Genomic DNA, 12985 nt, shown 5'->3' with positions numbered 1-12985 from the left:
TGACATAATTTTGCCAAAACACTTGAAGCTCTGTATCAATCCTCCATCCTCCTCTGTAATAATCTTAAAGTGTAAATTTATGATTGCATGCTCAAGGACTCTTCATGGCTGTGGTGATTTTCAATTTTTGAAAAACCTTAAAAAACCTATATATAACCTCGACTGTTGACTCCTCACTGCTCTTATCCACAAGTCATCTACAAGTGCTTGGTTAAAACAAGGCTTACCTACTAATATTGTAATGAAATCATAAAATAAATGTAACTATAATGTTACTGAGAACAAATGTGTAATGAATAGGACTGAGCAATTGAAATCACAATATGGCCTGTTGTAATTTTCCTACAGGGGAAGCAACATGTGCAAAATTTGTGTCAAACTACCTTTTTAAATTAATAAATGGTTGCAGAAATGTCCTGACCTACACATCACATTTTAGTCAAGAAAACATCTTTGTTTGGTGCAGATCACACCATAATGATATGTTTTAAATGAAAATGAGAATAATGGTGTAAAATTAGCATATCTTCTAATATCACAAATCATATCACAGTTGCAATATCAGTCTAATTAATTGCAATAAGATATATTTTCCAAATCATTCAGCCCTAGTAATGAAATTACAGTGTAATGTAAAATTCAGAGCTTCAGTATAAAGCTGTTTGTGTGTACTTGACAGTCTAGAAAAGTTTTTGCATGATGTCCCACTGCATATTCACTCTGCTTTGTCACATCACAGCAGTCCTCCACTGTAAACAACAGGGATAATTATAAAAACTGACACCTTGTAATGAAAATATAAATAAATAATTTCTATAAATTTTGGAGAGCAGGAAGTACTGAGAAAATGAGAAATAGATAACAGGAGAGTCATCAGTGAGTGCTCTATCCCTTTGTGTTTGTGTGTGTGTGTGTGTGTGTGTGTGTGTGTGTGTGTGTGTGTGTGTGTGTGTGTGCGCGCGCGCGCGTCCTGGACCTGATGAAGAGAGGACTTGGATAACCCAGAGGCAGGCTGCAGCCCTCCTGGCATGCCTGAGGTTGTGTCTGAGCAGGTTCAAAGTCAGCAGCACGGCCCCAGCCTTCTCTGCCTTCATACCAATGTGGCGATCTGCAAACAATACATGCATATATTCATGAATGTGCTGGCAGAGTAACTGTGTGTTTCTGTGTGAAACCAATAGTCAGTGTTGACCTCTTTTTAATTTATGTTACTTATATGATGCAAGTTTTGTTATGAAAGTTAAGTAACTTACTTATTTTATCCCAAACCAAGATCTTTCTCCTTAAACCTGAGCCAGTAGTTTCTGTGCCTGTACCTAACCAAACTATGATAGTTTAACGATGTTAACCACTTGTTTATTTATTCAGGTATACTGGCCATTATACCTGATGAAGGTCGTTTGGACTGAAACGTCAGATATTTAATAAATCACTAGAAAGCGAGACAGTGTGCGGGAGTCTTTGCTATTTCTTCTTCAAGTTGATTTTTTCCTCCGACGCACCTGTCAGACATTTCAGGTGTGTAGAGACCTTCCCTTCATTGTTTGAATAAATTTTGATCAGAAACTAGTCTAAAAGGCATAATGAATTCTGTGGGAGGTGTCCATTAAACTTCCTGTCTTCACCTGGTGGTGCTATGACTATGACTTCTTATTATCATATACTCGGGACTCTATTCAAACATGCAGTTTGGTACAGATCAGACCATTTACAGCAAACTTACAGCAATTTCATATTTCATGGCGAGATGTCAAAACTCGATGTCACGCCATAGCCACACTATTTAACACTGACCAAACCTTTTAATAACGTTTGATCACAAACTTGTCTAGATGGCAGTCAGATTATTTCTGTAGGAGGAGTTCATTAAAATACAATGCGTGGAAAATGCCAAAATTGACCACGAAATTCAAAATGGCCAACTTCCTATGGGGTTTAGCTTATGGGTCTAAGAGGCTTGGACTGCGCTCAGCAGCAGCCTCTAATGCGAACGGAATGTGGAATCTGTTTCAGCTCAATAACATGATTTTAAAAACACCAAATGACTTGATTTAATGTCTTAATTTGTTGAAAATATGAAGAATTGTAAAATATCGCTCCCATGAGGCTGTTCAGTCAGACAGTGACATGAATTTGGGATTTCATCTTTCCAGTAACAAACACCCACTTGGGTTCAAATCACTTCATCTGAACTGCTGTAACTCTTGTCCACTGGGGTGAACTCCAACATAGCGGCACTCAGCGGGGGGCTTCTGAGTATCCCCACACCCACCTGGTGCTGTTTTAATTAGGGCCAGGGCACACACCTCAGTGCAAGGACCCTATTGAAGCTCTCATGAGGTACAGCTGATTTTGTGCCTCCTTCAGCAGAGAGGTTATGTTAACAGTTAATGTGTGGTCATGGGAGATGTGTATGCCTAGGAATTTAAAGCTGGTCAGTCTCTCCACCATTTCTCCTCCAGCGTATAAAGGAGCAGATTCCTCTTCCTCTCTTCCTGAAGCTGATGATCAGTTCCTTCGTTTTGGAGTGCCAGGTTTTTAGTGAAGCACCATTCAGTCAGTTTGCAGACCTCATCTCTATAGGCAGATTCCTTGTTATTATATATCAGTCCAACCACAGTGATGTTGTCTGCAAACTTCATTATTGTATTTGTGCTGCAAATTTGTGCACAGTCATAAGTATAGAGAGAGACAAGAAGAAGAGAGGAAGAGAAGAGGACTCAGCATGCAGCCCAGACAGGGAACGATGGTTCCTCAGCCTTAAAATCTGTAATCAGTTGGTTAAGAAATCCTTGATCCATCTGCATGTGTACTGACTAACACCCAAGTCGAGCAGTTTGGTCATTATTCTGCTGGGGATGATTGTAACGAAGGCAGTCCACAAACAACATCCTAACGTATGTTAGGTGCAGTGTGGAGAGCTGTGTTTATCACATCTTCTGTTGACCTGGCTCTGTAGGTGAATTGGTGTTTGTCCAGGGAGGGTGAGAGTGAAGATTTTATACGCCTCAGGAACAGCCTCTCAAAGCAGAAGCATATCTCGTCATCATTGGTTTGTTATTTCGATGTGTTTTTAACAGTAACATTATCAACACAGTTCTTCAGTCTTCTCTGTCCTGTTATGCAAATAAATCTCACTGAGTGTACTCAAAACAGTCCTGAAATTGAGTGGAAGCCCCCTCAGGCCAAGTCTTTATAGTTCTTACAGAAAGCTTTGTTTTGCTGATGAGAGGTCTGTATGCAGGACTGAGAAACATGGATAGGTGGTAAGACTGGCCTAAGTGGGGAGGGTGGAGACTCTGTATTCTTCCCTAATATTGATGTAGACATGATCCGATACACTCCAACTTCTCATGAGATATGTCACATGTTGGTAGAATTTAGGGGGGCTCTTCAGATTTGCCTAGTTAAAATACCCAGCTATGATTTAAAAAAGCCCATCAGGGTGAGCAGTCTGTAGTTTATTCATAGCAGTAGCACAGTGTCCAGTGCTATTTTGGTATTAGTGCTTTGTGGGCTGTACACAGTTAACTCCTGTGGCAGTCAAAAGGGCCGGCATCTTACTGTTATGTACTCTAAATCTGGTGAACAGTGTCTGTCCATGATAATAGCATTTGTACACCACATACAACTAGAGTAGATGCACAGCCCACATGCTCTTACCAGTCTCTGCTTCGGTCAGCTCAGTACGCTGTATGGCCTCCTACCATGCTGGAGCAGTCCTGCACAGATTTTTGTGCCACAGTGATCAGCTCAGATTCTTCAATTGCTGAGCGATCTGCTCTTGGTAAGGTAGATGCTGGGCAGCACTGGCTTGTGAGGAGCTTTCTTTAGGTTCGTCCTCCTCTGCATTATTGAGTTTATGCTGCCTAAGGCATTCATTTAGCAACTCTTCTTCAGGGGCCATCTTCCTGATGTATTCTTGGTTGTTTCATCCTGGATAGTGGCTCGGACGGTCAGCAGTCCCTGGCCTCCCTTGCTCCATGTAGTGTACAGTCTCAGGGTGCTGGACTTGGGATGAAACCCTCCATGCATTGTGAGGAGCTTCTTTGTCTTAATATCAGCTGTCTCCATCTCTTCCTTTGGTCAGTTTATTATGCCAGCAGTGTATGTAATGACTGACAGGGCATATGTTGATGACATGGACCTTGTTCTTTACATTCAGCTGACTTTTCAGGATCTGCCTAACTCTGTGTAGGTATTTGGATGTGGCTGACTTCCATGCGGTCTCATCATGGTTCCCATTTGCCTGTGGGATTCCAAGGTATTTTTAGCTGTCCTGGACATCTGCAATGCTGCCTTCTGGTAGTCCAACCATCTCAGTTCTGATAATTTTCCCTCTATTTGATACTATCAAACCACACTTCTCTAGCCTGAATCACATTGCAATGTCATTGCTGTAGATCCTTGTTATGTGGATCAGTGAGTCGATGTCCCGCTCATTCCTTTTGATATTATCCATGTAGAGGAGATGACTGATGGTAGCTCCAGGTTGGAACCAGTATTTGTAGCCACTCCTTGAGATGATCTGACTGAGGGGATTCAGGCCTATGCAGAGCAGCAGGGGGGACAGTGCATCACCGTGGTACATTTTCGCACTTGATGGTAACTTGTGCAATTGGCTTTGAGTTGACCTCCTGTTATTTACAGCCCCATTGAGTTCTTGATGAAGGCTCTTAGTATCCTGTTGACCTTGTACATTTCCAAACATTCCAATATCCATGTGTGAGGCATTGAATTGTAGGCTTTTTTGTAGCTAAACCAGGCAGAGGACATGTTGGTCTTTCTGGTCTTGCAGTCTTCGATGGCTGCGCTATCAACCAGTAGGTAGTGCTTGGCTCCCCTGGTATTCCTTTCTGGGCCCTGCTCATGTATTGGGCCATGTGCCCACTCATCTTAGTCGCTATGATTCCTGACAGGAGCTTCTGTGTTGTACAGAGGCAGGCAATTGGCTGGTCAGGGTGCAGTCCAGCTTTTCATACTTGACACTCTTGGATGTCGTCCATTGTGATGGTTACTGGCTCTTGTTCTGGGAGATTGCTGTGGTCTGCTCTTAGATCCACTAGCCATTGGGCATTGCTGTTATGTGATGACTCTGTCTCCCATATGCTTTTCCAGTACTGTTCAGTCTCAGCCCTGGGCGAATTTGCCCTTGTGTTATTACGTTACCACTGATAGTACACTTTAGATGGTTTAGTGGAGAACATCCTATTTATTCTCCTGGTTTCTGCTTCTCCTGTATCTCTTCAGTCAGGTAGGCAGAGCTGTGAGTCTTTACTTGGCAGTCTCCAGTGCCTCTGGTAGCTTCCCTACATCTTTCTGAAGCTTGACAGTTGAGTAACTTCTCTCCATGCTGCCTTGATTTTAGCCTCCGTTCTCCTCTTCTATGGTGGTTATGCTCTTTGTGGCTAAGCTGTTCATCTTGTAGCCAAGTATCTCTAGGATCACTGTTGTTGTGGTGTAGATAAACTGACTGGTCTCAGTTATGGTTACTATAGGTTAGGAATAGTTCATAGCGCTGCATTCACATCTTCTAGCAGACTTTCAGAGGGTTTTTATCACTTAACCTTGGTTGCAAGGCTTGGTTGCAAACCTTGGCTGTGAGGATGTTGTGTTTCCAGCTTATTCATGATCTTCAGGCTCAGGTCAGTGGCTCTTGTGTTAATGGAATCTCTGTAAGGGCTTGTTGGAGCTTGGTACCCAACCTTGGAGTGTGAGGGTGATGATGACATCCCCCCTCTGACCTGTCATCCTGGCCCTCCCTTGCCGTAGCGTGATTGTTGATCTCATCAATCTCTAGTTGTGATAGCAGTCCCCAGTTACAGACGTTGCAACACTGGGCTAGAAGTTGTTTCTTTGTTAAAGTAGATGATGGGTTCTTCCATACATCCAAGTCTCCATATATCCCACATCCTCTGCATGTAACCTCTCTCACTGGGGTTACTTGTATAATAGCATTCCAACAGATCCATGTTCTCCACTGTAGTCCACCTATGTCTTGTTCCAGTAGGCCATTTCTCATCAGATTGCCCCAGTTCCCCAACACCTGATGCAGACCTTGTTAACGCAGGTTACATCTGAGCCAGTATGGGTCTTGCATGTTTGGTACCACTCATCCTGAGGTTGACTAATAGCTCCAAGGACCTTGCCTCAGGGCCCACACTAGTTAGATGGTATTGCCTTGACTGGGAATCGAATCCCACTCCACCATGTTGTAGTCAGTAGTGCTAACCACATATATATGTATGTACATATATGGGGTGGCCCTGTAGCTCAGTCAGTATAGTGTCCTCTGCAGCGGCTGCTGATTCAATTCCCACCTGTGGCCCTTTGCTGCGTGTCATCCACCCACTCTGTACCCCCATTCCTGTCTGCTCTTCAGCTGTCCTGTCCAATAAAGGCAAAAAGCCCAAAACATCACCTAAAAAAATACATATATACATATTTTTTTAGATAGAAGTTAGGCCATCTTATAGCAGCAAAATTTGAGCACTTCTGCCAACAATCTTAATCGGTTTTATAGATAAATAATACAGAAGTACTCAGCCGTCACTTGGACACAAAATCAACCCTTCATTCCATTTTTGATGACATGATCAATCACCTCATACTGCAGGCTGTTCTCTTTCTTAAGCTGAAGAAGAAGCCATCTATGCTGAAATGAGCGCCAGTGCTGAGAGTGTCGTTTGCCCATTTGTATTTATGTTGTACGTTTTGATGCATTTAAAAATAGAGAATGACCACTGAGGTGAATGTAGCAGTCTGATCACTCAGTCCTTTGGCTCAAAGTAAGGTGAGGAGATCATTTGGACTCCCCCTCAAAGTCTCACATTCTGTACATCACCCTCAGTTCAGTTCTGAGACTAGTTAAATCAGTGTGCTCCCTAGCTTTTATCTAGGATGTTTGGTGTGTTTTCAGGGAGGGACTGCTTGTAGATAGATTTATTATCCTCAAATAGAGGAAATTTGTCACTGCACCTGGTCACACATGGAGACACATAACATAAAACAGCTACAATACAACAAGTGGACAAAATGAAGCCAATCCTCCCAGGTAAAGATGAAAATCTTGCATTGTTTTTTTTTTTTTGGATTCCCCCTACAACAGAACAAGATTTAGTGTGTGCATAACAACGCACTGTTAATCCCACAGGACATAATGGCATGTCTATCATAGCACTGAGCTACAACTTTTGAATTGCATTCATAGCTGTCTAAAAAAACTTAGGAATTGTTGTTGTTAGGTTGTGTACGCATTTGTTTTCAGTTACAGCCTCAACTTGCAAAAATCTCTCAACATTTTCATCACTCAGATCTCCGTGGACATTTGACATGATTGTGATATGCTTGACTTTACTTACCTGTACTTTCATTGTGTCATTCAGTACCTCAGCAGATCAGTGCTGATCAGTATCAGCCTACATGAGTCTAATATTTTTTAGCTCGCATTTGTAGTGGGAAAATTATATGCTGAACTGGTCACCATTGTTCCTCTTAGTCACTTCTCATGTATTGTCAGGCACTAACTGGTTACTCGTCCTTGAACACACAGCTGTTCTCCCTTTGGAACAACAACTTCTGATAACACAATCACATTCTGACTCTCCCAATAAGCACTTCAGGTCCATCCTGACCCAACCTCCTTCATCTCCTAACCCTGTAAGACAGATTTACATTCTTGACTCATTATCAGTTCCTTTTACACTTTGTGTGTGACTGTATACTGATCCTTTGCAAAGCTCTATTAAAACACCACAAGGACAATCTTGGTCTAGTGCCTGTCTTCATTTTCAAATTTTCCACCACAATTTGGTGTCAGAAGTGGGATCGCTTGTGTGAGGGTTTCTGGACTCGGGGTCGACAGTGGTAGTGCACTTCCTGAGGAGATATTCCCTTCAGCCTCAACCTCCCCACAAAGACGGGTGAGAAGGAAGCCAGACTCACTCAGTGCTGCAATTCAACAATTCTGATTGGTGAGAATCTGAAAAATTGATTGAATTGATTTTTAGAAAAATAGAAAAGGGGGAAAAAAGGTCACTAAGAATGTTAAGATATCGGGGTTGAGATGGGACAGAGGTTTTGGTCTACCAGGTTGAACATTTTTAACCGAGGTTTAGTAGAAACCTGGAGGTGCACTGACGAGTCCACCTTAAAAGAGTTTAGAGTCTTCATTTTCAGAATTTCCACCACACATTCTAATGCTTTTCTTTGCCATCTGAGATATGAAAACACCAGAACACATTCAAAGAAAGGAAAAGTGTGCATCCTGCAAGCAGGATACAATGAACTCTGACTGGAGTCAACTGATTTCCTGATCTCCATATCTATCACCCTTCTCCATGTCCACGGACTCGGTTTTGTATTGATAAAAGCAAGACCAGTCATAATTGTGGATAAGTTGTCCTTATTCTGTTGCTTGTTCTGCAGGCACCACCTTTTACCTCAACCATAAGAAGTATTTCCAAAATGTGTGGATGTCTAATGTGAATAATGTAATGCATAAAGCGCATGTGTGAAAAGACACATTCAGATGATGTGCAGACATGATTCTCAGAGTATAGTTCGGAGAGCATATGTAAGAGTGGCACAAGTAAGGTGTGGTTCTGGGCTCACCTGAGCCAGCCCTAACTTTAAGCTTTAGCAAAGAGCAAAGTCTTAAACTTACTCTAAAGAGTGGGTACGGTGTTTGCCTCAAACCAATTCATAATCAATAATGAAAATAATGTAATTAGTCATTAGATCCTTTACATAAGAAAAATTAGCAATGCCACACTGTAGAAATATGCTGCATTTAAACTGACATTTTATTTATTAGCATCAAAATACACATAAAGTAATTATAAGGTGTTATATGTAATAGTTATATTATCCTCACCTCTGTAGCCAACTTTAGCCAGCAAGTGCAACAATGGCAGTAGGATGGTGTAGTTGGGACTGAAACTGCAGCTGGTGTTGACCAGTGCAGTCAGCAAGGCCTCACTTCCACCTTTACTGATCATATAACGGATACGATGATCTGTACCTAAACAGAGAGAGAAGGGTGGAGGCTGACAGGATACTGATATTTCCCTGCTGGAAAGAATTACACAGAAACAAAACACCTACAAAGAATACTAGTATTTATACTATTATTAATCTAAATAACATGTTATAATCTAAACTCTGATTGTTTTACAAATAATGTTGTCTGGACTCCACAATGAAACTGAATAGTAGCATCTTAATTCCATATTTGTCAGGGTGAAAAAAATGCAGTCTAAAACAATATTAGATTCTAGGCAGAGATAACCAGTTTGATTTAAAGAGAATGATTGAGGGGTGGAATTGCATGATGGCTTTTAATGTTAGAAATGTTCAGTGGTATAAGACAATGACATATTTTTTGCTGTGTGGGCTCCATACGCTCATTGAATCTGAAACTCAGCAGGTGACCCTCATACCTCATTAATCTCAAACCCAGGAACAAAGCCAACACTACACTAATTATGTAACCAGTAGCCTATGTGGAAAAACAGACAAATTTGTATTGTGTTAGATGTAAAAGTGGTGAGTTGACAAAAAGCAAAATGAAACTGACTTGGTGAATAAATGATGACCTACATGAAACATGTGACATAAATGTCACAATGTTCATTTCCACAGTGGCACCAGTTGGAGAATTTGCTCCACCAACTATTTATCTTCATCAACCAATGTACTTGTGTTCACACTGCAGTAGTGGATGGAAATACACTCATTCTTTTCTTTTGCCAGAAACTTGATACAGCGGATAACTGAATGAACTCGGTACCTTTAAATACTGGAATTGCAATCAATCACACACTGTTACCAGGATGTAAAATGAATAAATTAACAAAACAATTGTAGGTTTTCTTGCATTCAAGGCTAAAAAGTTAAAATTTCATGAGTAACTATTTACTCATAAAAACCCCCCTACTGATAGTAGGGAAACTCATTGCAAGGTGTGGTTACAATGACTAGATTTAAAGGTACAATATAAAACATTCATGTATTTATCATTCCACAACACAGGATTATATGGCAAATGCAAGATGTAGTCTCTTTATGCTACTCACAAGACAACTGATGATTTATGGTGGATGAGTGCAGCAGCCTGAGGTGGAGCTGCTCCATTGTAATTTGGTGGTATTGTAGTGGATATTTGTATATAATATTGAATACTGAATTATTCAATTGCTATTCTGTAAAAGTTGACAAGAAGTTTTCTTAAGAATACAATCTCGCTTTCCTGCTTTAAACAGCTCTCCTTCTCTGTTCTTTAAGTCACAACAATCAGATTGTTTAGCCAGACTGCTTTTACACATTTTCTGTGTTTATTCCTGAATAAAACAGTTAGTCCTCTACATTATATTGGTATGTTACTGTTAAAGCAGTTAAGTGGTCAAGAGTTGATCTGAGCTTACCAGCAGACAGGAGTTCATCCAGGACATTAAGGATATTTAAGGTGCTCTCCACATCTTCTGCGTTCTATAGAAACCAAAAAGAAAGACAAATGCAAAGTGTTATGTTATCTGAAAATAATGGCTAACCTCAATCAAAATTTTTGGATTATCTACATTAGTGTACCAGAATGTACCCTTTGGTGACTACAATATCCAAGAAAATTAAAGTATTTGTTTGTTATTTTTGTTTGCAGTTTTAGCACATATTCAAGAAATTAATGGGATAATAAGTGGCAAATATCTGCCATATTGGGGCACACTTGAGTGTTGTGAGAAACACCCAGATAGATCTGTGTTATATCCGCTCCCATCCTATGTCTCGTCTCCCTCATCATCTTCTTGCAGTCGTCATGGATTATGGTGATTTTGATTTGCACTGGAAAGACCAGCATTTCTAGTTCCCAATTGGAAATTTTGACAGCATGTTGACATTTAAATTTGCTGTCTGCTGTAGTGTAAAATGTTTCAATTGTTGTCAATAAGTATGGATATAAGTAACCCTGGTTATTCAAATTAATACAAAAAATGGATATTGGGCACCATTAAGTATTATGTTATTATAAAGACTCCAGTAGGAGGAGGTTCTATTTTATTAAACTAAAAAAATAAAAAAATAGAAGAAATGAATGTTGAGTAGTTCATTTTTGGAACTATGAACTATTGAACCATGAACATAAAGCAATTCATTTGAATCTGTGTGAATTTAACTTTGAGCTAGCTCTTTGTAAGTGTGAACTTGTGCAACACTGTCTTCAGGTTTACATAAAACTATCTGATATCTCATTTACTCTACATGCTTACGTAATGCCAATCTTCCCAGAAGGGTATCTCACACCAAATGTTCATTTCAACTGAAGGTGTATTGGTATGGACAACTACAGTATATGGCTGATTAAATTATGCAGTTTCAACAGAAATCTCTTAGGATGGCCAAGCATCTCCCTCATTAAATTGAGTGTTGTATGAAGAGACCTCCTTCAGTAGCCAACTATGTGTCTGATATTAATAGCTCAATGTGTTACATGCAGACAGTCTCTTTGGGTGCCTTGTTTGAATAGAAACAAACAGCACAGAGTTGTGCTGAGTTACAGGAAGGAGAGGAGACACAGTTGCTAAATGCTGACGTAAAAGCATATCTGATTATGTGACAAGTTATGTGAAATGTACCCTTTTACCAACTGTAGCATTCTGTATTATTGCAGCCAAATGAAACTCTGAGCACTTTGGTTTGGGTCAGCATGTTCCTGACAGGGCCTGATGACACGGCATCCTTAAAAGCAGTCTAATGTGTTTGAAAGAAAGTCGGAGGGTGTCTGATTAAAAACAGTACAAAAACTGCACATAGAAACATTTAAGATCATAGCATCGTCTGCCTGAATTAATTACTGATTTAATGCAGCGTGTCTTTTTTTGCATTTTTTTCTTGTCATTTAAGTTTTTTATTAATATATAAATATTTATATAATTTAATATTTATTGATTTTAAAGATGCAATTCCATATACACATAGAATTTATGCATGTTACAAAGCATCTCACATTTGAAAGGGAAAAAAAAGCCCACAAAAAAACAAACAGACAAACAAAAAACAATATAAAACAAAAAGAGCAAAAACAGAACCTTGAGGCAGCCCATAAGAACCCTCAGAGCACTCCATACCCATTACACAGGTTTACATATAGATATATACATTGTGTAGCCTAGTACACATATAATACACACCCCTCTCCATTATTCACTAATGTCCTACAACCCTTTCTAAGAATTTGTATCAATGCTATAGTCAAAATGTAGCCATGCTTGGCTAGTTTTACTTGAGTTATTCTGCACCCTTCCTATCATAAGTTCAAAAGCAGCAATCTGTCATAAGCTTGAGCCACTCTGTAACCTCTGGTCTGTGTGGGCTTTTCCACATACGCAGAATAATTCTGGCTGCTACCATAAATCCTGTTACCATCACTCCAGCTTCTGCTTTAGCCAGGCCTGGTGGCATTTGAGACCTGTCCCCTAACAAGCATAACTGTGGGGATTCTGGCAGGGGTTGTCTAAGCCAGATTTTAAACTTTTGCAGCACTGCCTTCCAAAAGGGCAATACTAAGGGACAATCCCACAGAGCATGTAGAAATGTACCCACTGCTTTGTTACATTTACTTTTTTTGCAAAATTGTGAGTTTTCTACAAATATTTAGGAACAATTATAAATGCTAAACTGTCATGGAATTTGAACACAGATGTGATCTAAAAGAAAGGTAAACTGAGACAGTCAAGAGGGCCCGGCATATATTTGTACACTACTACAAAACCCATAGTCAGGAGGGCAGCAAGGAAAAGGGTTGCTGCCCAGGTGAACCAGATCAGCCAACTGCCCCAGTGAGGGTGCAGAGACTGCAGTGTGTGTGAAGGAGAGACAGCTCTTAGGCAAATAGAGAGGACTAGTACTTTGTGTTTTTTTTTTTTTAGAAAGAATACAGTGAAGTTCCGTTTTGATTTAAATACCTCTTTCAGTTTTGTTTATCTTCTGA

General features: G+C 40.2%; 1 protein-coding gene across 1 annotated transcript in view; it reads right to left on the bottom strand.

The window, feature by feature from the left end:
- Nucleotides 1–12456, bottom strand: part of agbl1 (AGBL carboxypeptidase 1) — a 219332-nt gene extending 206876 nt beyond the window's left edge. The window contains 4 exon segments of the mRNA XM_084733981.1: nt 977–1108; nt 8876–9022; nt 10425–10488; nt 12418–12456. Coding sequence (XP_084590107.1) covers nt 977–1108; nt 8876–9022; nt 10425–10488; nt 12418–12456 — 382 coding nt within the window.
- Between the last annotated feature and the right edge of the window lie 529 nt (nt 12457–12985).

This window comes from Lutjanus erythropterus, chromosome 13 (genome assembly GCF_056507025.1).
Source record: "Lutjanus erythropterus isolate fLutEry1 chromosome 13, fLutEry1.hap2, whole genome shotgun sequence".
NCBI lineage: Eukaryota > Metazoa > Chordata > Actinopteri > Lutjaniformes > Lutjanidae > Lutjanus > Lutjanus erythropterus.
Note: the sequence above shows the minus strand (reverse complement) of the source record. Positions and strands in the feature narration are given on the sequence as shown.